At 38.9% G+C, this 26002-nt stretch overlaps 1 protein-coding gene across 4 annotated transcripts; it reads left to right on the top strand.

The window, feature by feature from the left end:
* The first annotated feature begins 4528 nt into the window (after nt 1-4528).
* Nucleotides 4529-25580, top strand: MFSD1 (major facilitator superfamily domain containing 1). Of its 4 annotated transcripts, XM_037526213.2 has the most exons (16): nt 4530-4757; nt 5474-5526; nt 6469-6581; nt 8311-8353; nt 8713-8780; nt 10692-10800; nt 13914-14016; nt 16795-16893; nt 17575-17686; nt 18577-18633; nt 18972-19128; nt 20235-20332; nt 20917-21029; nt 22373-22420; nt 23248-23305; nt 25220-25580. In XM_037526213.2, the coding sequence occupies exons 1-16, from the start codon at nt 4607-4609 to the stop codon at nt 25221-25223; spliced, it is 1386 nt and encodes a 461-aa protein (XP_037382110.1). In that variant the 5' UTR covers nt 4530-4606; the 3' UTR covers nt 25224-25580. The 4 variants fall into 4 exon arrangements, with proteins under 4 accessions (XP_054556953.1, XP_037382110.1, XP_037382112.1 ...); XM_037526215.2 differs by lacking the exon at nt 25220-25580 and having other exon boundaries at nt 23248-23309; XM_054700978.1 differs by lacking the exons at nt 6469-6581; nt 25220-25580 and having other exon boundaries at nt 4529-4757; nt 5478-5526; nt 23248-23309.
* The last annotated feature ends 422 nt before the right edge of the window (nt 25581-26002 follow it).

Here is a 26002-nt window from a genome sequence, read left to right as displayed (position 1 = left end):
CTGCATGTCCTCTTTGGAAAAGGGACTTTGCTCGTTTTTAAAAATTGGGTTGTTTTTACGTATTACATTGGACGAGCTCTTTATATACCTCACATATTAACCCCTTATGAGATGTGTGATGTGCAAATACATTCTCCCGTTCAAATGGTGGGCTATCTTTTTGATCTGATATTTTTTTTTTGTCTGTGCAAAACCTTTTTTAATTTGGTATACTGCTATTTTTTTTAAAATTTATTTTTATTTATTTATGCACACAAGAATGGGGGTATAGGCCAGAGGTGCAGGGTCAGGAGGTGGTGAGAAGATTTACCAGAGACAGAGTGGGGAGCAGAACAGGCGGTTCTACTGAAATACACTGCTGAGGGGAGCAGTGGGCAAGACGGGAGAGGTCTGCTGCACCATATGTGGGTTAGCTCCCTGGCCAGGAATCAAACGCATGCTATAGTGACTGGCGGTAGCTTGATAGTGCTGAGACTTTAACCTCTTCACCACCAGGGAGGCCCATGTACTGCTAATTGTTTATTTCTACTTTCATCTCCCTTGCGATTGGGTTCAAGTCCCCAAAGACATTTCTGTCATCAATGTCATTGAGTGTATTTCCTATGTTTTCTTCTATGTATTTTGTGATTTTAGGTTCTATATCCCAGTCTTTAATCAATTTTAAACTGTTTTATGTCTGGAATTAGAAAGTTATATCATTTCATTCTTCAAGATATGGCTGTTTTCCCAAAACCATTTGTTGAAGAGATTTTCCTTTTTTCATATGGTTATGGCTCCTTTGTCATAAATTAGTGTTGGCATATTGTGGATTCATTTCTGGGTTTTCAATTTTGTTACATTGATCTGTGTTCCTATTTTTTATTCCAACACCATCCTCTTTTGGTTACTATTGCTTTATAACATAGTTTAAAATCAAGTAACATGATGCCTCCCTTTTTATTCTTTTTTCTCAAAATTGCTTTAACTATTTGGGGGCCTTTTGTGGTTCCATATCAACATCACTATTTTTTGGTTCTATTTCCTTGAGAAATACATCAGAATTTTTATAAGAATGGCATTGAATATTTATGTTGCTTTTGGTAAGATGGTCATTTGACTATATTAATTCTCCACCCACCAATGAACATGGGATATCTCTTTGTTTCATTCTATATCTTTTAACAATGTCTTACAGTTTTCATTGTATAGATTTTTTACTCTGTTAAGTTTATGCCTAGGTATTTACTCTTTTTGATATGATTATAAACAGGATTGTTTTTCTTAAATCTCCTTTAATGAAGAATAGCTCCTTAATCTTTTATGATACTGAATTTTGAGAAGTACAGGCCACTTATTTTGTAGACCCCGGTGATTAAATTTAGAATGTACCTTTGGTAGGTGTACCACTTATCAATGTGTCACTTCAATGCATAATATTAGGGGGCACACAGGCCAGTCTGTTTTAATTATGGTAATACTCATTTTGATCACTCGGTTAACATGGTTTGTGCCAGGTTTCTGCACTATTTCTTTCTTGATATTAATGTGTTTGGTGACATTTTTAGACTATGCATCTATCTTACCACTCCTCAAATTTTCATCCATTTATTTTAGCAACAATGATGATCCTTGCCTGAATCCATTATTAGGATGTGAGATGGTGATGTTCTATGTCATCACTCCTACAATCATTAGTTGGCTTTCCATGGTAAGGAAGAATCTTCCTTGCTGTCCCATTTGTTTGTATTGATCTCAGGTCCAAGGCAAGAAGGTGTACTATCTCAGCTGCTATCCAAAATCAAACTGAAGGAATGAGCAAGTGCTATTAGCTGCTGTCAAGCCCTTCCACATCCCAATTACATTGATCCCTGAAGTCCAGACTTCCCCGAAGCCTTAATAGCATCCATAATCCATTCAGTGAGCTCCCCTTTTAGAACTGAATAAATCACTTGCAGAAATGAGAGTTTAGCTATAGGGAGTTGTCTCATCATTCTTTGAAAAATCCTAAAACTACCTAAAAGGATCATTCTGATGCAACAGTGAAGCAGGGATCGCTGTTAAGGTTGTTGGACATCTTGTGTGGGAAACAAACTTCTAGAGTTTTTTTTTAAACTTCTAGAGTTTTTGAAAAAAAATTATATTCGACACTATGAGACCTTATGTTAAAACATCCCATATACCTAGCCAGAAAAAATTGCAACTGAAGACTGACAAGGAGACAATTTCATCAATAAGAGAGTCAATGATTCATCTGAGAAAATGAGCCAAGGATATGAGGAAAATTCCCAGAAAATTGTAAGTGGTTATTGATCATAAAAAGAGGTTCAGCCTCATTGAATATAACAGAAATGAAAGTTGAGACTACAGTATAGTAGTTATTTTTCACTTATTAGTTTTGCAAAAGCCAAAAATCTGATTAACAAGATAGATTAGAAAAGGTGTGGGAAGTGGGTGCATTGTTGGTGGAGTATAAATTGGTATAATTCAATTAGGAAAAATTGACACTGGCTAACAAAAAATTTTAAAAGTAATACCTATTTGACCAAATAATTCTATTTTAGGAATTTATCCTATAGGTAAGCCAACATAGGAAATGACTGTTGTGCAGGCAATTCCATAGACTGCTGTGCCTATAACAAAAAGCCATGTATAGGGGACTTGCTAAATAAAACCCAATAGTCCACACAACAAAATCCCTTCATCAATTAAAAAAAAAAATTCTAGGCCATATTGTTGGGTTGAAAGAAGAAAACTGCGTGGGGTTGCTCTGAAAGGAAACTACAACATCAGTTGTGGTGGTCACTTCCAATATTGCTAGGAACGACGAGGCATAAAAGACCTGCTATGAGGTCTGTTCTCTTTGGTTCGGTCTGAATGTCACACTAGGTGCATGCATTTCTCATATAAAATTCGTAATTTATAAATGGGAATCGGTTGCAGCTTTCAGGTGATACCTGTCTCTTAAGAATAGCAAAAAAATAAATGTCACTTCCTCAAAAGGACGACTTTATATAGATGACTGGATCAAGAAGATGTGGTACATATACACAATGAAATATTACTCAGCAATCAAAAAAGATAAACACATGCAGTTTGCAGCAACATGGATGGAGCTAGAAGGGATCATGCTCAGCGAAATAAGTCAGAAAGAAAAAGAAAAATACCAGATGGTCTCACTCATAGCAGGAATTTAGGAAACCTAAATAAGGGACAAGGAAAAAGACTAATTAATACAAAGAAAAATAAAAATCAACAAGCAACTATAAATCAGAGACACACTAGGGGGAGGGTGGGGGAAGGGCAGGGAGAGGAAGGACTAGGGTCAAGTGGGGGGGGCAATTGTATGGGGACTATAACCAAAAATGAAAAATGATGTAAGAATTATATAAAATATTAAAAAAAGGACCACTTTAATTGTACCTAATATTTGTTTAGTTATTATCTGCTTTGGTAACTTATTTTAATATTCTGCCTCTTTTTCTCGTGGATATACTCATTTATTTGGTCATTTTCATCAACCATAAAATGGGTTCATTATGACTGAAAAAAAAAAAATCTACTAGCAAAAAAAAAAAAAAAATAGTAGTGGAGGGGAGCACTCCTGGATTCAGGATGCTTGGAGAAAAGCTGCCAAGACACTCCAAAAATGTGTCAGTGGGTGACGGGTCGGTGAGCCAGGACAAGCGCCCGGCTCCTGGGAGATGAGTAAACCACGGCATGAGGGCCAGGGTGGCAACTGGGGGAGATGAGCTATTTACTCTGTGGGGAGCATGTCGGGAAAACACTGTAGAGTGAGAGTTCAAGGACTCTGTTTTGTTGTGTTAGGGGGGAAAGGATGTCCCAAAGCTAATTCCATACAGGCTTTGTGGACTCCACCCCCACCCCAGGCCAAAGCCAAAGACACTGGGAACTCCAAATCCCATCACCACCCAAGGGAAGGTGGCTGGGACCTGAGGGTGGGGTTAAGCAGCCAGGTTGGTATAAAGCCAGACACGTGAGCTTTGGAGGGGTTCCCCCATTTTGGCTCTCCGCCAGCTCGCAGCGTTCTGCCAGCTCTGAGAGTGCCTTTGGGTTTCCCGGTCGTCGGATCGGGTAGGACGCATTGAAGACTTTATTTCCCTATTTTCTCCCTGAGTTGTACATTTTCCTTATTTCCTTTTCCCTTGTAAATAAACCTTTTATTAACCTTTTGTGTGTGCCTGTAGTGGAGTATTCATAAGTCCCTTGTAAGCGCGCGGGTGAGGACCCACAGCCAGGCAGCCCGTTTTATATAGGGGCTGCTCCATAACAGTTGGATTTAAGATGCTACTGAGCCCCGCAGTTAGGTGCGAAGTAGGTAGTGGAGGTGCCTCCTCTACCCCCTCCCCCCAACACGCGAGGCACCCGCCTCCTCGGCCCACCCCGTGACCCCTTTGTGTCTCGCCATCCCGCCCTCCCGTCCTCCCCGCGACCACGTGAGCGCGCCCACCCGGCCCCGCCCACAGCGCGGTCACATGATCGGGTCTACGCGCGGCGTCTGCGTCACGTGGGCGGACCAGTCACGTGACTGGCGTTTCAGGGACTCCCGGCGCGGAGCCGTCCTAGGTCTCGGACCTGCAGCTGCTGGAACGTCTGGGTGCCCGACCGAATGGAGGAGGAGGAGGAGGCGCGCGCGCTGCTGGCGGGCGGAGGCGCCCCCGAGGCTCCCGCGGCCCCCGCGGCGCTGCCGGCCCTCTGTGATCCCCGCCGCTTGGCGCACCGGCTGGTGGTGCTGCTGCTGATGTGCTTCCTCGGCTTTGGTGAGCCCCGGGGCAGGGTGGAGGGGCGGTCACGGGGCTCCCACCTTCTCTCCGAGACCCAAGACCCCCTCGTTTACCCCCGGGGTCCCCTTCTTTATCCTCTGACCTTTCTAACTGAACCGGTGAGCGTCCCAAAGGTGGGGTCTGGGTACTGCTCCAGACGGGCTTTGTCCCCACCCCTCAGTTCCGACAAATCCCGGAGGCTGCAACCCGCTCTGGGGCCAGGGGTGTGAGGCGCTCTCCTTATCAGGGCACCTCTCGGGACTTTTAACTAAACCCGTCCCCCATGACACACTTTTTGCCCCTTCCTGTCTGGGAAAACGCTCGAGTCTTGATGGCTTCTTTGAGGGGCTGTGTTGCCTCCTCCGTCCCCTCTGCCTGTGCAGCGTTCACACCGGGTTGAGAATGAAATGATAGACGTAAAACATGATGCAAGCAAAATGGAAGATTAATTGATTAGCCTCTTCATCTAAGTTCCCAATATTTGCTGTATATGCACTTTGATAATTTGTAAATGAGTTGGCATGTTTTTCTTTGGTCATTTGGCTACAACTTAGAAGATATTGATGGACAAGGAAGTCCAGAAAAGTTTCCAGTGTCAGTCTTCTGGCCCCTAATAGGAACAGTTAAAAATCACTTGATAATAATTGTAACTTGAAAATTTTATATATTCTATAAAACTATTATTACTTACAAAATATTTACTCTTTTTCTAGGCAGCTATTTTTGCTATGATAATCCTGCTGCTCTTCAGACTCAGGTTAAGCAGGTAAGTTGATTTTTCACCTTTGTTTCTTTCATCAGCTTTAGAGCAGCTGTAGTTGTTGAGAGCATCAGTTTTGAGGTTGGTAGTCTGCAGAGTTAGCCAGTGAATGCATTTTCACATTCATCACCACCACATCCCAGTACTGCAAGGAGTGTTCCTGAGTTGGAATGAGTGACCCCAGAGAATTTATTTTTAGCACTTGGGACTTGACACTGTTTCACACCTGAGATAAATAATTATGGGTTAGTTCCATAATATTGCCAAAAAAGTATTAACAGATTTTTCTTTACATTTCACTTTCCCATTGTGTAATCATTTTGAATGGCAGATGATTTTGGTAAGATAGCCTTTTGCCTTCTTAAATGAGGACTGACAAACAAATACGGTGTTATTTTGTTTTTAAAACATGGGTACTAATTGTTCATGTCAGTATTTTGAGGCTGGTCTTGTAAATATTTTTTGATATTTATAATTTCTTGTGTATTTAGATTATTTTTCACCATTGGACAAGAGAAATGCATACACTGGCCCTTTTAGAATGGCCATATTTTAAAATGAATGAAAAGGAAAGAAAGTAGGAAGAAGTGGGGGCAAGGTAGGGATAGGTGAAGATGATCCTTTTCCAAGTGGGGAGCGCTCCTGTGTAGTTAGTGCAGGAGGAATAAGAAAAGATAGCTGATGTAGGCAGAGGTGCTATCCATAGTGGGGAATCTGATTAATCCTGAACTCCATGGAACTTCTAAAATGACAAGAAGTTCCCAGTTGTACCTAGATGTGACCATTTTTCTGGCACAGCGACCACAGCTGTCATGAAATTCTTAAAATAGTTAGTGACTGCAAATTATTAAGTAACTCCTGACCTGCATATTTGAACGAATGTTTTGGTTTGTTAGTTATTAAACTTAACTGTTTGGAAAAAAATAGTTTTATTTTCTTTCCATATAGGATATGCAGGTGAATACCACGAAATTCATGCTGCTGTATGCCTGGTATTCTTGGCCCAATGTAGTTTTGTGTTTCTTTGGTGGCTTTTTGATAGACCGAGTGTTTGGAATACGGTAAGCTTGAAGAAAAAATCTTATCTATGGGTAAAATCTGATAGGAAAATAAAGAACTGGATTAAGGTTTTTCTGAATAATTTTGTGTATTGAATATGATTTGTCTTAGGGTTTTTTTTTAAAGCTTTTTTTTTTTAATCTCTGGAATTGGCTTTTGAAACTTGGTTGAAATTTTAGTTACGGTGGGGGTTAGTAAATGCTTATTATGGACTAAGATAACTCATCTATCTGAAGGCATATTACGTCCTTATTTGGGATCAGACAAACCAGGGTCTGAATCTTATTGAAAACACTTGTTCAATTTCTGAGCTGCATGTAGTTTCCTGAGCTTCAATTTCTTCATTCGCCAGTGTGGGTACTGCCACATTGTCCTGCCATGTAAGGTGATGATGAGGGTTGAGAGGTGAATGTGCAGTATTGGGTATATATGTCATCTCCTAGCCCCAGCTAGATTTTCTCTTTCTGCCTTTCTTTGGACATCAAACTTTTTGTGACCGCTTCTGTTCCATGCAGAGGCGGGAATGACTATTAGCTTTGTCAGTCTGCCTCCTTAGAATTGTGCGCATGTTGCTAATGGAGACTTTCAGAAGGATACAGAGTGGGAATTTTTTCAGAAGGCGGAGGGCAAAGTAATGCATGGTTCTGCAACTATATCTGGTGGAAAAGGGCTGAAAAATTAAGATTTGACTTGGGGACTAACTTTAAAAAATTTCAAAGTGTATCAAGGAGGAATTGGATTTATTTTGCTTGTTCTAAAGGGATAGCATTAGCATAAAACTTCAGGGAGGCAGATTCCACTTAATATGATGAAGACTCTACTTGGTCAGATTGACAGGAGGGGTCATTAAGTGCTTGGAATGTGGTGAGTTTTCCACTGCTGACAAACTTTGAGTAGTATGTGCTGTGGCTTTTTCACAGGGATTTGAATTGGATTCCGTTTTTGAAAGTATTTTACTCAGCTAACCTATAAGGACTCTTCTGATACTGGCATTTTATTACTCAAGGGAAACATTAGTTAGATATTCAGACTACAGTGTTGGAGTAAGCAGATTTGTAATTTTATTAACAAGGTTGATATTTGTCTTTTTAAAAGTAGTTTTTGGTTATCAAGCATTATAACTACTGAAAAGTGCTTAATATGGAATTCTTTGAAATCAATACTAGACTCTTTATAGAAAAGTTATAAAGAATTTCTATTATTAAATAGGAACCCTGAGAACTTCTTGAATATTACATAATGTGCTTGGTTTCAGAGATGATAATGGCTTAAACTCACATATGCTGTCACTCAAACCTTGGAATCCTCAGAAATCTAGAGGATTTATTTCTTTAACTGAATATATTTGACATATACCCTTGTATAAATTTGAGGTGTACAGCATGTTAATTTGATGCATTTGTATATTGTAATGTGATTACTATTGTAGTGCTAACTAGCACCTCTATCATATTACATAATTTTCTTTTTAGTGGTTGGAATAAATAAGTTGTAGCCCATTGACCAGTTTGATAATATGGTACAACATTGTTGTCCCAGAGTCTAGACTACAGTATTGTTCAGCCTCGGCCAGCTGCTAACCTCAGAGGCAGACCAGACCTCACTTTTCTTTCCTTGGAGGCAATGCAAAGGGGTCAAAGAAAATGGAAGGGAATTACTACTGAAGAACTTGTTGATGTATTTTAACTCATACCCTTTTCTCCGCATCTCCCTTTTCTCTCTCTCTAACAGATGGGGCACCATTATTTTTAGCTGCTTTGTTTGCATTGGACAGGTAAGAAAGGCCAAAATATCTGTTGATTATATGATAGCAACTTTTGAATTCTTGTTAATTCACCGATAGAGATGTGTTTAATGAATGATTGCCTTAACTAAGCAGGGTCCACAGATGTCCATGTAGCATAATGCAAAGTCCGTTTCAGCCTAAAGATATATGAACATTAAAACTCTCAAAAAATAACATAATCTGAATTAACATAACAACATAAAGCCTATTAACTAGCTTATCAAGTTTCAAATTTCCCAGATTGACTGAGGATATTAAAAACACTGTAGAAGTTGTGATTCATTACTTATTTCTCAAGTGTCTTGAATTCAATTTTTCATTGATTTTATGTATATTCTGCATTATAGGTTATTTTTGCTCTTGGTGGAATATTTAATGCTTTTTGGCTGATGGAGTTTGGAAGGTTTGTGTTTGGGTAAGTATTATGTCATTTCATTTATCCTGGTATATTATTTAGTGTTCCTATGTTAATTTATTACAGATTTACTAAAATGTATTGGGGATTTTTGGGAATTGCTTTGAATCCTTGAAATATAATTACGTAAATGTAAAACTGTTGCTTTAGCAGTAATTTCATGTGGTCATTGTTAACTCTGTATCGAATTTGGATATTAAATAATTCTTCAGAAATAGCATTATTTCTAGGTGCTTGCTTTTCTGTTGTATTGAAGACTATGATTTAAATCTCATTTAGACACGTATGGACCATTCATTTCTACACTGGTGATTCATGAATGTTTTGCCTGTTTCCTAGTGGGTCAGATACAGGCTCTTTTGAATCCTGTGAAGAGGTTTAAATGAGAAAATGCCAGTAGACTGACCAGTCTTCTTGAATTTCATTTTCTGTTCAGTAAATCTATTCTTAGTCCAGTCTTGGGCTTTCTGTCCGAGGAACTCAGATGACATGCCTCATTCAATCTGTAAATTAAAAGTAGAACATATTGCAGCCTTTTCACAGGTACCAGAAACAGGTAGACATGTGATAACCTCCCCAAAAATACTCTTAGTGAGGGGGAAGGAAACCAAAAATGTGTATAAAAATATGAAAGGGATTCAGAAGTGGAAGTGTGGTCAGATGTGGCCTCGTGGATAAGGTGGGCCTTGACAGCAGTACAGGATTTGGATTGGCAGAAGAGCGGGAAAATATTTTTGCCTAGGACAGAGTAGTGAGGAGGGCCCTGTGTCAGGACACAGGTGGGGAAGCTCCTGAGGACTTGGCCTGGAAGGGGACTGGTCAATATATAGACCCAAAAGAAGGAAAGTTACAACCCAGAAACAGGAGAATGTCAAATATAGAAGTTAATTGGGCTGAAAAGTGTTGAATATTTGTGTTTTCACAAAGTCTAGCCTACTATCCATACATGAATTTTTTTATACAATGTGAATGCCGTCGTGGTAATCCAGGCTCTCTTTATTGCCCATGTTGGTGGTTATCTCCTCCTATCACCTTTCCCCAGCACTCAGCAGTAAAGAACAGCCAGTTCACTGTGTTCATGGACCAGAAATTTGGACAGGATGCAACATGGTGTCTTGTCTGTGCTAGCAATGTCTGGAGCCTTAGTTGGGGGCTGGGGTCGTGGAAAGCTCCTTGGCTGTTGCTTGACTGCCACTGGGCCCAGATGCTTGAAGACTTGTGCTCCCAGCTGGAACGCATGAGTGTGGCCTCTGTGGCTTGCTTTCTCACAGCTTGGTGAACTCCGGGAACTTGAACATTTCCTAAGGTATCCCTGGGCTCCAAATTTGAGCATTGGCATTTTGTGACCCAGTCTTGGGATCTCACACAGCTCACAAGCTCACGTCCACTCTATTTTTTTTTTTTTTTTTTAATAGAGGCATGTTTTTATTTATTTATTTATTTGTTTGTTTGTTTCATTTATACATGCACTGGGTACAGTCAGAAGTGCGGGAGGGTGAGAGGATTCACCAGAGCCAGAGCGGGGAGCAGAGCAGGTAGAAGGACCGAAGTACACTGCTGAGGGGAGCAGCGGGCGGCAGGAGAGGTCTGCACGCCATGTGGGACCCTCCTCCGGTGGTCGGGGAGCAGCCGGGGATCGAACCGGCGCCGCAGAGGCCGCAGGCAGCTTCGCAACCCAGCGCTCAACCACTGCGCCACCGGGGAGGCCCACACGTCCACTCTATTTTATTTGCTGTGCTCACAAGCTCATGTCCACTCTGTTCTATTTGCCAAAGCCCACCTAGATTCAGGGAGAAGATATAAACATCCTCTCCACCCCATTTTGAAAAGAGGGTGTGTCAGAATTTTAAACCTGCATTGCTATCTGGTATTTCTTTAAAAGCTGTGTCTTTTTCCTTTTCTCATTTATAGGATTGGTGGAGAGTCATTAGCAGTTGCCCAGAACACATACGCTGTGAGTTGGTTTAAAGGCAAAGAACTGAACCTGGTGTTTGGACTCCAGCTTAGCATGGCTAGAATTGTAAGTGTCACAAACCTAATGAAGGCAAATAGGAAGCAAAAGGATGACATGTGTTTGTGAATTATGCGTGAGGTGTTGATTTTTTTTAAAGATTTATTTTATTTATTTATGCATACAAGAGCTGGGGTGTAGGCTAGAGTTGTGGTGGGGGAGAGTGAGAGGATTCTCCAGAGACAGAGTGGGGAGCTGAATAGGCAGACTGACTGAAATACACTGCTGAGGGGAGCAGCGAGTCAGGAGAGGTCTGCGGCACCATGTTGCTCCCTGGCTGGGGATCAAACTCGTGTTGCAGTGACTACTGATACCTTCATAGTGCTGAGACTTAACCCCTGGCGCCACCAGGGAAGTCCATGAGATGTTGATTTTTAACCTATTTTCTGTACACCACAGTATAGCATTTATCTTACTTTAATTAAGGCATGTCTAACCTTATTTCACTTAGACAGTTGTCTGTGACAGTGAATTGAGCATTCATTAGTTCAGGGAGTCTGTGCACTGGGAGGCTTTCACAGGCTTTATAAGCAGATTTCTTCCCTGTGTCCACCATGCCCGCTATGTGGGTCTCCACGTGTGGTTCTCAGGCTGTGTGCAGGCTGGTGGTGTATTGTGTTCAGGTGCTCATCTGCTCTTAACTTTCTGAGGCTCACCCTCACACAGAGATGAAATCTGCCTTCACAAGTACCTTTTACCACTTGTCTCGACCTTTGGCCCCTAGTTAATGTTTGCTCCACTGCTGTGTGCCAGTGCTTGGCTTGTGGAGGCAGTGCTTGCGTTCTTGGTCAGACATGCTCACTTCTATTGTTGGCTGCACCAAATGGCGTGGTAGTTGACTTCCTGGCCCTGGTGCTCGCTCATGCCTCTTGGGACTTAGCGTAGGGACTGGTCCTCCTCTGAGCATTTGGAACATGGAGGTATCCTGGTGTTTCAGGTTTGATTTGATAGAAAGTTCTCCAAAGAATCACACCATACATTTATTAATACAACCTTTAAGGGGTTTCCACAGTCCCATTAGGTTCTTCCTCATAAACTTCTCTAAAGAGAGGGTTTTTTAAAAAAAAAATCCTTGCTATTAAAAAGTATAGGTTCTGAGAGTAATAGGTGGCATGAAAATGCTTATAAAATTCTTAGGGAAGAAGAAACCCAATAAAAAAGTTTTTAATGTATTTAGCTTTTGAAATGTATAACACATACACGTCCCAGCAGACATCTGCAGTTCTGTACACCTAGATTCCTTCTAATCTGTCACTACTCTAAGTAGTCCTGTCACGTAGCAAGTCTGTGAAACGTATCTGTATGTCTGTTCCTTACTCTTGGTTGCTGGGAGTGCAATCATTGAGTTAGAGGATTTCTTGAGACTGTTGAAATGTTTTTCCACAAGTCTTCTCAGGTGTTTGCATTCCTGTGACGGGATGTGAAAGGCTCGTTTTTATTATTGTTTTGATAGTATAGACTGTTATTTAAAAAAGTTACTCTATCAGTTTGGGAGAAAGCACCTCAACATTACTTTAATTTTAATTCTTTGATAACTTGTGTGGTTTCCCATGTTTTCTACGTTCAGCTTACAACAGCGTCTTGAATGACTTCATGGTGTGTCTTGGGCTGGTGAAATGTGTCATGACTGTTCGTGGATCTCATTATCCCATTTCTCAAAGAACAGCACTTTTCAGTGATCTGTCATGGGTACCAGTGACTTGTGTCTTCTAACCTATGAAGGTGGCCGTGCCCCAGGACTTGGTGTTGGGGCAAAGGTTCTCTTTTCTTTGACTCTCATCTCCTTGATGATCTTGTCTAGTTTTGCGACTTCAGATAGCATTTTTTGCTCCTGAATTTGTCACTTTTACTGTACTTCTGAATTCAGTTGATTGTGTAACTTGCTCCCTGACATTTCATCTTGGGTGTCTGGTAGGCACAGCAGCCCTACGTGCCAAAACCCAGGTCTGGGTATTCCACCTGCTGCCCCCAAACTAGCTCAGCTGCGGATTTTTCATTCTCAGCTATGGGCAGCTTTGCTTTTCCAGTTAATCAGGTAAAACCTTTGTTGTCATCCTCAACTCCTCTTTCCTTCTCTCCCCCTTGTTTTCCATTAGTAAGTCTCATTATCTTTGCCATCAAAACGCATCCATATTCTGACTACATCTTGCTACACCTGCTGCTGTCCACCCTAGACTAAGACCTGTCATCCTTGCAGTGGCCCCAACCTGTGTTTTTTCTTCTTTCTGCCTTTGTTCCCACTTAGAGTCTGTGTTGAATGTAGCAGCCAATGCCAGCATATTCAAACTGAAAAGGATAGTAAGTACCATTTCTCTCTTCAACAGCCAGTGACTCCTTTCTCCCTTTCTTTTCGGAAGTCCTCTATCCCCTGCCCTCCTCGTCATTCCTTGTGCACACTGGGCAGCCTCCCACTTGGGACCTGTGCACTGGCTGTTCCTTCTATCTGGAATGCTTTTCCCCCAGATATGCTCACAGCTGACTAGCTTCCAATGTTCACCCCAGAATCACACTCTTAGACCTCCACACCCAATGTTATACTCCTTTGCTCTCCTTTATTTTGCTCCTGATTTTTAAGCACTTGCTTCTTTAATATTTTAAATGTTTCACCTCTTTTCCCCCTCTACAATGTAAGCTCTGTGGGAGCTGAACCTTTTTCTGTTCTTTATTGTTTTCCCAATACCTGGAATAGTAGCTGGCATGTCACCAGGGCTTAGTAGTTGCTAAGTCAATTCAGGATATTATGTACTATAACTTTTATTGTCTTAAGGATATTTAATGGATGAATTTTCTTTTCAGATGTCAACACTAGGAAAAGCTGTGCTTTTTCTGAGCTAGTATATCTTTGTGTTAGGTACTCTGTGAATTTGGTAACTCATTGTATTTCATTTTTGCTTTGACTAAAGCTGTAAACATACTGTTATTTTGTAGACTAGTGTTTTCTACAGATTGGCATTGTTTTATATAGTAACTTTGTTTTTCCTTGCAGTATATGTTTTTTTAAATTATCTCTTGTTTAATCTGTATCCTAATATACCTATTTTCTAAACCTCCTCAAATTTATTTTTTTCTTTTAACAAGGCAGAAATATAAATGAAAATTCCATTTTTTTCCTTCTTTTTCAGGGAAGTACAGTGAACATGAACCTCATGGGATGGCTGTATTCAAAGATTGAATCTTTGATGGGGTCTGCTGGTCACACGACCCTTGGGGTCACCCTTATGATCGGTTAGTCCTGATGTCCTACATTTGTCTCTCTGAAAGCTTGTCATAGGAAGTACTGTGGCAGAGAGGAATGAGCACTGGAATCTGGATTGACAACTTTAGTTATAGTTTTCCCTTCACAGGCCCTTAGTTTATTTGGCCTAACTAGAAATACCACATCATTCACTGTTCTAATTTCCGCTTTCTTAAGGTGGAAGTTTTTGTCCTGCCTTGTCTACTTCAGCATTGTTCTAATAAGCAAATGACATTGTATATGTGAACATTTGAGAACAGTTAGCAAAGTGAAAATAGCTGAAGGAGAATTGTCTTCTTTTGATTAAATTTAGTTTGTATGCTTAGACACCTTTGATTTTATAGAAATCAGGTGACCTTATTGGTTGAAAATCCACTAAGTTGGAGTCAGGAACCTAGCTTCTAGTCTTGGCTCTTGCTACTACTGTCATTGTGGACACGGAAGTTAGCCCCTGCCTCTCAGTTTCTGTAAAATTCCTGGTGTTTGAGCAAAATCGGGTAGTTCCCCCTGGCCCCAAGTTGTCCTAGTTGGAACTCCATCTGCTGGTTGATGGGTGGTCACTGTGCTTTTTTCCCGAGCAGTGGGTTTCTCTAACTGAGCCCCACATGGTGGAGGGGGGGGTCTGCCTGAGAGCCCTAGACTCCTGTGAGATGGTTGGTGAATGTTCTGTGCTGCCTACTTCTGCCTGGTAAAGGGGGGACAGTGAAAAGTTGACCCTAAACAGGCAACTTAAATCTATAGTCGTCTTACTCTTCTCCCTTCCCCTTTAGTTCTTTGCTTCACTTAGAGAACCTCTTTTTTACTCTCACATCCACTTCAGTGTTCCTTCTACTTCCCTCACCATGGAGAATTTGAGAATTTGAATACATTTTGGAGTCAGAAAAGACCTGTGTCATCAGAAGTCAACATTTCTTATTTCACAGATGGGGAAATTGAAGCCCAAGATGATGTCCAACCAAGTTCATTCAGCTTGTTAGTGCCAAGAGTAGAACCCATGTCTTCTGGCTCTCAGTGGCTTTTCAACAGGACCATATTATGTCAGCCAGTTAAAGATTTGTTCATTTTACTAAGTGTCTTTCAGAAGTTCTTGAAATGTAAACTGTATTCATGCTTTATCCTGATTTGTTTTAATGATATGAGAGCAGCAGTAGTCAGTAGTGTTGATATGCAAAGGAGAGAGCAGAGTGGGCTATGGGGGATGGGGTGTGCCCTTTGGGCTGCTGGAGTGGAGGAGCCAAGGGTTATAGGCTTCGGGAAGGAATCAGGAAAATGAGTGATCACAGAATTGAAATTTTCTTTGTAGTTAGTTCCCCCTGGCATCCATCAACAGTTGGTGCTTAGACTGAATTAAGAAATTAGGACTGATTTGCTGTTGGTCATCAGCTCTTCTCCGTCTCTTCTGCTATACCAGGCTAGCGAGTGTGTTCCCTCTACACTCCCGCCTTCTCTTGGGAAATAGTGTGGTGACATGACCACTGTTGTTGAGTGCTCGCCTTAGTCCACTCCCCCACCCCCACGTACTGGGCCTGATTAGTAATCATAGGCTTTCCTCACACGTGGCCCAGAAGCCATCCTCTTCAGTGCTACATTTCTTTTTTTTTTTTAATGGATTGAGTCAGTTTCTATAACAGAAACATTCCCTATAACTGTTTAATTCCTTTAAAAAGTGAATTTTCAGATGGAAATTAATAAATATCTTCTAAGATAAATGAAATAACATATCCCTCAATATCTGGGGTAATTTGATCTGACAAAAAAAAATAAGTATATTGACATCAGGTATATAAATCAATGCCTGTATCCTTTATTTCTTTTGTGTGAATAGTTTATAGGTCTAAATCCCCTCTGAGAAGATAAAGTTGTTATTTTGATGATATAGTAACTTTGTTTTATTATTATTTTTTTATTAATTAAAATTTTTTTTTATATTGTTCATTTTTAAACAATATTTGCTTCCCCCCACCTCCTCAGGTGTAGTCCCCATGGAATTTCCTTCCCCAGTGCACCATCACCTCAGTCCCCTGTGCTCCTTTCTCCCTCCCTCTGATCCCTCTCCCTCCTCATCCCTTGCAGTATGTCTTTGATTTATAATTGCCTGTTTTTGCTTTGTTGTGTCCTTATAGCAGTAAGAATGGCACATGTTAAAAAAAAACTAGCAATAACAAATGTTGGCGGGGATGTGGTGAAAAAGGAACTCTCCTGCCCTGCTGGTTGGAGTGCAAACTGGTCCAGCCACTATGGAAAGCTGTCTGGAGATTCCTCAACCTGCTAAAAATGGAGCTACCATATGGCCCGGCAATTCCACTCCTAGGGATCTACCCAAAGGACACAAAAACATTGATTTAAAAGAGCACCTGTACACCTATGTTTATTGCAGCACTATTTACAATAGGTAAAACCTGGAAACAACCCAAATGCCCAAAATAGATGCCTGGATCAAGAAGATGTGGCATATATACACAATGGAATATTATTCAGCAATCAAAAAAGATAAACTCATGCCAGTTGCAGCAACATGAATGGAACTAGAAGGAATTATGCTCAGTGAAACAAGCCAGAAGGAAAAAGAAAAATATTGGTTGGTTTCATTTATAGGAGGAATATAGGGGAACCAAATAAGACATGAGTGTAAGAAATAATAATAGAACAAAACACAACAAAGCAAAAACAGTGCTACATTTCTGCTATTGATGTGACCTGACCTGTCACCTTTTAGGATCCTGCAGTCTGGTTCTCTTTGTAAAAATCTCTTTTTTTTTTTTTTTCAGGGGGTATAACCTGTATTCTTTCACTGATCTGTGCCTTGGCCCTTGCTTACTTGGATCAGAGGGCAGAAAGAATTCTTCATAAAGAACAAGGAAAAACAGGTAAATCTAAATAAAGGAAAATGGGACTTTGGAGGAATTGATCTTTTTGAGATAATTTACAATGAGATAAGCTCCTAGTGCAGTGTGTTAAACCCAGTGAGGCTTTAATACAGCTTTTTAATCTTTTATTTCCAATTTTATCTACACTGGTTTGTATTTTTGGTACTTTTCCCCCTAGGTATCTTTTTTAAAATTTTGGTGTAGAAGAACTGAGGTGTAGGCCAGGGTGCAGGGTGAGGTGGGGGGGTTGTGCTGAGGGGATTCACCAAAGACAGAGTGGATAGCAGAACAAGTGGATTTACTGAAATACACTGCTAAGGGGAAGCAGTGGGTGAGGCAGGAGAGGACTGCTGTGCCATATATGGGTTAGTTCCCTGGCTGGGGATCGAACTAAGGCTATAGCAGTAAGACTTAGCCCCTTGGCCACCAAAATTTATATTCTTGTTTATACTTTGTATTTGCAAAATGGTGTGAGTCTCTGGAGGGAGCAAGAAGGTAGGTTCCACTTTTAGGTTTTATTTTTTCTAAAGTCTTTTTAAAGTATCCCAGAAAATCTAGTCCAGTAATTTACTGAGAAAAAGCATTTTTAAAACTGAATTGCAAAGTTCAGTTACATGATAAGAAGAGAAACAATTTTGACTTAGGTGTGCAAATTTATTGACAGCCTTTCCCTTTTCTCAGGTGAAGTTATTAAGTTAACAGATGTGAAGGACTTCTCCTTGCCCCTCTGGCTCATATTCCTCATCTGTGTCTGCTATTATGTTGCTGTTTTCCCTTTTATTGGGCTCGGGAAGTGAGTATTCTTTAGCATTCCTTTTTTGTTGGTTTAATTATGAGAATTCAATTTCATAAATGTAGTTTTTTAAGTTGTAAGTCTTGCTTATGTAGCTGTAGATTGGATTGTGCACAGGAGATGTTTAACCTCTTGGCATACTACTGACTTTCACAGTTTAAGGTTTAGTTAGTATTGGTTTAATACTCCCGTTATTCTTTTGAAGAAATACCTCAGTACAGTTTTCGATTCGTAATACTGATTGATTGTAATATTTGATTTTGGATTAATACTTTTATTCCCTCTCTGTTCCTGGGTTGGGAGGCCTCTTATTGAGGACAGAGGCAATGTACTGGCTCCTGGTGACCTGGCACATCTTCATTTGCTAGGATTATAATTTGTTAGACTCAAATTCAGGGTTCAAATAAAATCTTTATCTTCTATCCCTCTCCCCTTTTTCTATCAGTAGCCACTCAAACAGAGCAGCGTGTGGTCTGTTTGTGGGCTGTGCCTAATGAAAACCTTTAAATTCAGGTTGTTGTGAATAACTTGAGACAAAAATTTTATGTAGCAAAGAACCTACCCAGCACTGCTTTTAAGGACAAGCAGTAGTTCTAATTTCCTGGAGTAGTACATTTTTCTGAAAAAATATGTATACTTTTGTTGTATATGTAAAATGGGAAAACAAGTAGGCATTAGCATGTTTTACTTAATTAGTGGAATATATACACAAACAGTAAATTTTGGCTGGTGGCTTGAAGATGAATCTCAAATAAGATAGGACTTATTTGAAAAGGGGAAGATTATTTTTATTCAAAGAAGGGAAGATTATTTTTATTCAGCTTTATTTTACCTTTGATTTTGAAAAATAGGGCAATTCTGTCTAAAGTGTTTATCTCTTTTTATTTTAGAGTTTTCTTTATAGAGAAATTTGGATTTTCTTCCCAGGCAGCAAGTGCAATTAACAGGTATTTCATGAATTCTGTCAGTGCTTATTGCTTGTATAGTGTGAGTCTTTAATTATAACCAAATGTAATAAGAGACAAAGATGTATGTGACTTTGTGAAACCAGAGTGTGAAACTAAGACTATAATGGGACTTGAATCCTGAGTGGCTTTTTTTTTTGCTTTTATGGACAATCAAGAAGTCTTGGGCTGCTGTATATATTTCTGTTTTTGATGACCATTTTAGATGAATGTGAAATGAGCTAGAATTTGTTTTCTAATCTAATGGCTTTAAGAACTTCATCAGATTTTTGCCTGTAACCTTGATGCATTTCATCAAATATTTTGTGTTCTCTGGGCAGTGTCGTATATGTCATATCAGCTCCCATGTCCCCAGTATTTGGACTCCTGGTGGATAAAACAGGAAAGAACATCATCTGGGTCCTGTGCGCTGTGGCTGCCACGCTTGCGTCCCACATCATGCTGGCGATGACGTTGTGGAACCCGTGGATTGCCATGGTAACACCGCCTGTAATTCAGGGGCTCAGGGCTTCAGGAGGACTCTGTAAAGTGCAGCCCTCTGATGGTGGTGCTTGTGACAGAGGGGAAAACATGGGCTTGATTTCAGTTTCCATGAATAACTATTTTTAAGGTGTAAATATTAATTATTAACATGTTAGGCATTTTAAATTGTATTTGCCTTGTTTAGACAGGGTAATAACTTCAGTGCTAAAGTAGCATTTAAAATAAAATTGTCTTATTAAAGCCTAATTGTCTTCGATTCATGGTAGGTCAAAAAGTGATAGTTAATTCATCAAGTTTTCTTGCTGGTCTTCAAATGTTATTTTTAAGAACACAGATTGAAGCGCTGCATTTCTTAACCTGTTAGTAAAGGAACATCTTAGATATTTGTGTACTTGGTGAGAATCCTGTAGGATAGATTCTAGAGTAGAAATGCTATAGCTGAGGCTTTGCACATTTAATGTCTTGCTAGGTATTGGGAAACTCCTCCAATAATTTTCTACCACTTTATAGGTTCACCAATAATAATGAATGTTTCCTTTTAGCCGTTACCATTATTGGAAATCGGCATTATTTTAATCTTTGCCAGTCTGATAGATAGCAGTGATCTTAACTTACAAGGTTTATTTTTTAGTGAAGAAAAAGTCAGCTTTAGGCGATGTTTACCAGCCAGTGGTGGTTATGGGTTATATCCCTCTTTGTTCGGTGTTGGTGACCCAGAGGTAAGATGATGTTTGCTATAGGTGTGATACTGTCTTGATTGCTTAATTCAAAATTCCTAGTAAATACTTGAGTGTTAGTTAGCCTGAAACATTGATGAAACTTCCTTTGCAAGTTAGCTTTGTTTTCTCTATCCTGGACTCAGCCAGTTACATAGAATAAACTCTATAAATGGTTCGGACAGTGTGAGTACGTTTTGTCACTAGATCCTATTAGAGAGGGACATGATTTTTTGTGTGTTGAGTGTGAGTTTCAGCATAATTGCAATCAAATCTGCCTGAGTATTCCACATTAACTGTTATGTTACTCTTGCTATAGTCTACATCTAAGGAAAACTTCCTGGTTAATAGAAGACTTAACTATTTCCACACTACCTCCTGTAGAGTCTCCTGGGAGTCTCCTATTCATTGCTTGCCTGTGCTTTGTGGCCAATGGTGGCGTTTGTTGTTCCTGAACATCAGCTGGGAACTGCATATGGCTTGTAAGTGTTTGCATAGAGGATGTACATTGTCTTTCTGTGCTCTGCAAACTTAATTATTACCTGAAACTGCAGGTCTCCTGGATCTTGTCATCCCATGCTTCTGGGTCAGCGCTGAAAAGTCTGTCCCATAACTGGGAAATAACTAGAAAAGTCATTTAATCTATCTATTGCGGTAACAAAAAGTAGTCCAAATCTCCACCAGAAAACTAGAGTTCTAAGGTTCGCTGATACTATCGTCCCACTATCCAGTTATTTGAGGGCTTCTCAGTGAGAGTGGAGGTTCTGGCCCAGAAGGTGAAAGGGGGAGCCACACTTGTGGTTGATACTCACCTTGCCCTGTATTTCTGTCACTGGGCAGTTGAGCTAATACTGCATTGCATAAGAGTAGCGTCTTTTAACATTATCTACCTTACCAGAAAGGCCAGTACCATTAAACAGTCTTGAGATAAATACCAAATCTAATCAGGTTGAAAGCATCTTTTTACACTAAAAGTATAAAAAAGTATATGGTTTATGGATATTTTTACAGTGAATTTTTTGTATTTGAAGAGATTTGAAAGTTAAATGTGTTATATTCCTTATAGCATGCAGTCCATTCAGAATCTTGGGTTGGCAATTATTTCCATCATTGCTGGCATGATACTGGATACCCGGGGATATTTGTTTTTAGAAGTTTTCTTCATTGCCTGTGTTTCTTGTAAGTATGACAGAGGGGAAAACATGGGCTTAGTTTCTTGTAATATGTAGTAGAATATAATCTTATTTATACTTTGGGGTTTTTCTCGTTAGTTTCTCTGACTCTTTTAAATCAAATTCCTAGAATGTATTTGTCATATTTACCTAATTCTTAGGAGTTTCCTGTCCTAAAAGGCAGCAATATAACTGCTTTATATTTTGTTTTAGATAATTACGGTTTTTAGAAAGCATTTTCCCTTTCAAAGTAGAACTATTTGAAGTGTCTTGAGTTATGTCCCTTAATGTGGATATGGACATCAGTGTGATTTGGGTGTGAGTGCTCATGATTTATTACCCAGCTTTAAATTGCTTTTATTCTGTTACTATTTAATATTTACCTGTAATGGTTCGTTGGTTAAAATAGGAAGCATTAGGAGATTGGAGATACTGCTCATCAATCGTGTTCATCTGAAAAATCCTCACATAACATACTAGGATGTCTTTTAAATTTCAATAATGTGTTTAAAATAACAAACCCCATTGGTGATTTTATCAGATATCATTTTCATTTATAGGTGATAAAGAATGTTTGTACTTGAAATGTGGTATTTACAGATAATTGCTTATGAATAATCTAAGTGGATTTTATTACCTCATAATTTTAGAAATAAGCACATCAGATTTTAAAAAGTGAGTCACATAATTATTCAGAATATCAGTCATGAAAGTATTTTTGTCTGTTCTTAATGCTGCATCAGTGTGGTTTATTTCAGTGTGCAGTTTTGTATGTATTTGGTTCTCAAACTAAGTACCATGCCATTTGAAAGTGTTTCTGTTGCTCTATTAATTTAAAATTAATGAAGTGTGCCTCAGTAGTGAAGGTAAAAAGATGAACACTTACGTTCTGAGGTCTCACTGACTTAGGGGATTCTGGAAATCTAATGACCACAATCTAATGTTAAGATAATTTGTGTAGAGGATATAAAATCCCCAAAAGGTTACTTCTGTTGGACTTTCCGTGTAATGAGGCAGTCCAGAGACTGGCAGGAGTTTTGAGAAGAGCTGGGAAGGGCTAGCACTTAGAAAGGAACAGGACAGTGGGACAAGGGTGACTGTGGTTGGGGTTCTGCTTTTCCAGTGGGGAGGTCTCAGCTTCCCTGTTGTGGCCCTGCCATTCCTGGTCGCAGATAGCTCATGGAGAAAATGGCGTATAACTTATTTTTAGTGCTTTTGGGAAATAATGTGAATAGCATTTTTATTTTTAAATTCCAGTTAATTCCAATCTGAGTTTACTTTGTAATTATAATAATGTAGGAATCATTGAGCAAAAGTGCAATTTTTTAAATACCTTTTTTTCATTTCTAGTGTCACTTTTATCTGTGGTCTTACTCTATTGGGTGAATCGTGCCCAAGGTAAGTACAGGCTCTGATATTTTCTTCTTAAACCCGTTTCATCATCTTGTTGAACAGTCTGCATGCTTATTTGGAGGCCAGTGCTTTCGGTCATGCATTTAATGACCTCCGTTAATAGCATGGAAGCACGTTTCATAATGAAACATAATTGTGCATTTTGGATATCCTGATTTACTTAAATTTTTGTTATGTTCTTTTTGGCCAGTTCAATTTAATTTTGCAATATAAAATTTTGTATATTATTTTTATATTAGCATAAAACACTATGGCATTTAAAAAATAATTGAAAGCCTTTCATGTATTATTACTTTATGTTAAAAAATTAATTTGTAACTGCAGGTTATGCTTCAAAGTTGAAAGTGTTGGCATAGATGAGAAAATGCAGATTTTCTCTTTTGCTAATAAATACTGGCCACAGTTACTTGTGCTATTTTCTTAGTTTTTTCAATATGGTTTTAATGCTACCCTTATTAATTTTTCTAACTGGCTTGCACCTAAAAGGTTGTTATATAGTTGGGAGACTGTAATACACATGCTGTTTAAATTTTTAGGTCATTTCTCTTAGTTTCTCTTAATTTTCAGTTACTGTATATTAATACAACATTCCGATTAATAAAACCTAAAACACTACATTAAAAAAACACTGCTAAAGTTAAGGAGTGATTATTTCTATCTTATAAGGAGTCTCATATTCTAAAGGATTCATAAAAAAAACACTTAAGTCACTTGAGAAGATACCAGGAGAGAAACTATGTCTTTCTGATCTTCCATAGCCTTTTCTGTTAATAGTTATATTGAAAAGATTTCTGTACTTATTTGTGTTTTAGGTGGGAACCTAAATTATTCTGCAAAACAAAGAGAAGAAGTAAAACTTTCCCATACTGAGTAAGTATTGAAAGAGAAAAAAGTTGTTTTTATTTTGAAAATCATAAGCATTAGCATTTCTTTTCAAATGTTTTTGACTTGGGCTTTTAAGAAATTAGTTGGTCTTCCCTGGTGGCACAGGGGGTTAAAGTCTCAGTGCTAAAAAGCTGTTGTTAGTCACTGCAGCATGAGTTCGATCCCCTGCCAGGGAGCTAACCCACATGGCGCAGCAGACCTCTCCTGTCTCTCCCACTGCTCCCCTCAGCAGTGTATTTCAGTCAGTCTGCCTGTTCTGTTCCTCACTCTGGCTCTGGTGAATCCTCTCACCCTCTCCCTCCGCTCCCCACCTCTGGCCTACACCCCAGCTCTTGTATGCATAATTAAATAAAATAAATCTTTAAGAAAAAATTAGTCTATTGGGTTTTGAGAGCTAGTGCTTATCACTGGAATTGCTTTAACAAAATTCTTTTTTCAGAAAATTAAAAAAGTGGATATTAAGGGTCAAAATAAAGGGAAAAATAATTGGGTTTTAAATTGCCTCCTCAGAAGAGACTGTATAGTATTTGTGTAATTTCTGGGAGGGTAGATTTCTGTCTTAAATACCTGTGCTGGGCTCATCCTTTATTCTCTTTTCCTTTTCTTAACTAGTTGAGATAATTCTTCATGTTACCTGGTGTTAACGTGTTATATTCTGTGTTCTCTGACATATTTGGAACAGATGTGTAGTGTGACTTTTAAGTTAAAACTTTTCCATGAGTATATGCTAAAATATAATAGTGATCCTATTTCCTGGTATTTATATTTTTTTAGGCCATTGAAATTTTCATGTTTTAAAAAACTAATTTGTAAATATATATCATGTGACTTTCGTGAATTTTGAGTAGGTTAAAATCTGATAGAACAGGTTGTGATTTTGGGGGGTATAATTCTTGGCCATTTCAAATTCCCTTTTAAAATAATTCTAGAAACACATTTTAAGAACATCAGAAGTTTTTAATTAATTTATGAATACATGAACTGGGGTTTACGTCAGAGTTTGGGGGGGTGAGAGGATTCGCTGAGACAGAATGGGGAACAGAACAGATGGATCTACTGAAATACACTGCTGAGAGGAGTAGTGGGCGAGGAGAGGTCTGCTGCGCCATGTGGGTTAGCTTCCTGGCTGGGGATTGAACTCATACCACAGTGACTAGCAATAGCTTGATAGCACTGAGACTTTAACCCCTGTGCCACCAGGGAGGCCCAGAAGTATATAACTTTTAACTATCTTTATGGCAGTCTTGTTTTATTACATCAAAAAATGGAAGCAACATTAATGTTCCGAAGTAGGGAAATGGTTAAATATATTTCTGTATAACATATTGTTATAATCATGTTTTAGGAGAGTTTTTAATGTCAGAGATACTTAACATGCCATGTTATGTAAACAAAATATAAAAATTTATCTTCAAAAAATATGTAGGCATGTATATTTCTTAAGCATGTTATTTATATTAAAAAATTCTGAAAGAGGGGAAACCAGAAGGGGAAGGTTCCAGTGGGGTGGGAAGGGGCCCAGTGGAGCATGGTGAGGGCATGGCCCAAAGATAAGCATTTGTGAGGGTTTGGATCTATAACCCCCACAGATGCTATGATGTAAGCCAAATACCTCAATAAACATAATTAAAAAAACAAAAAATTCTGAAAGAATATTGCCAATTCCATTTTAATGCTAGTGTTATAAGAATTTTTTCTTTTTTGCTATTCTGTATTTTCCAAATTTTCTACATTGATTCTATGTTCGTATAGTCAAGAGAAGTTAAAAGACTGTTCTGCAAACTCTAACTTTTTATATTTGTTGCTACATGTTTTATAAAGTTTATGATTTTTATTTTGTAAACCAGATAGAACTTAGTTTTTTTCCTTTTTGATAATTTGTTGCATTATGTTTTGCAGATGAGAAGTTTAAATGACTGTCATGAGTATGGACTGTACACATCATTGGTTGAAACCACTTTTTAAAGATTTAGAATTTAGTCATTAGGGGAAATAATGGTCTGGAATGTTATTGTATTTCAGATATACCTACTTCAAGGTATATTTGTGAGGACTATTTTAGCCTGTGTCTTTGTCTTGTGGGTTACTGAAGAATTCTGCTTTGGAACAGATAATCACAGTGACAAGTTTAGAAGATCTCTCTGGAACGTGCTGATGAACCTCAGTGAGGACAGTAAACCATGGAGAACATTGGGTCTTATATTGAGATGGTTTTCACAAAGTTTATCTTAGGTATATGGTCTTTTCTTTATCTTAAGCAAAGGAGAAAGGTTTTAAGGATATAGAAGGGATGTTTTCTACAGAATAAATGATGGCACTTTAATAGGCATTCATGTTTGTAATAGGAAATCTTTGAAAGATATTTTTATGAAGTGTCTTCATTTTCACAAATAGCAGGTGGTATTCTGCTCTCAGTAAGGTGAGTGGTTGTGGGCAGTGCCCTCTGAGCTGCTTTCTCTCTGTTGCTGGGCTCCCTGACTACTTAGGGACATCTTTTTGTTGTATAAACTTTCTGTACAGTTTTTTTCTTATATATAATTAACAACTAAAAAGTATTCTTTAAATAATAATAATTGTATCTACATGGGTAAATAAAAATACTGTAAAAGGAATATTTGATGACTTTTAACTTTTGTTTTTTAAAAACATATAAAAACACTGATTTTGACTCTTACTCATGTG

Source organism: Talpa occidentalis, unplaced genomic scaffold, assembly GCF_014898055.3.
Source record: "Talpa occidentalis isolate TD23 unplaced genomic scaffold, MPIMG_talOcc4v2.1 talOcc4.4, whole genome shotgun sequence".
Classification (NCBI taxonomy): Eukaryota; Metazoa; Chordata; class Mammalia; order Eulipotyphla; family Talpidae; genus Talpa; species Talpa occidentalis.
The sequence above is the reverse complement of the archived record's forward strand: the minus strand, read 5'-3'. Positions and strand labels throughout refer to the sequence as shown.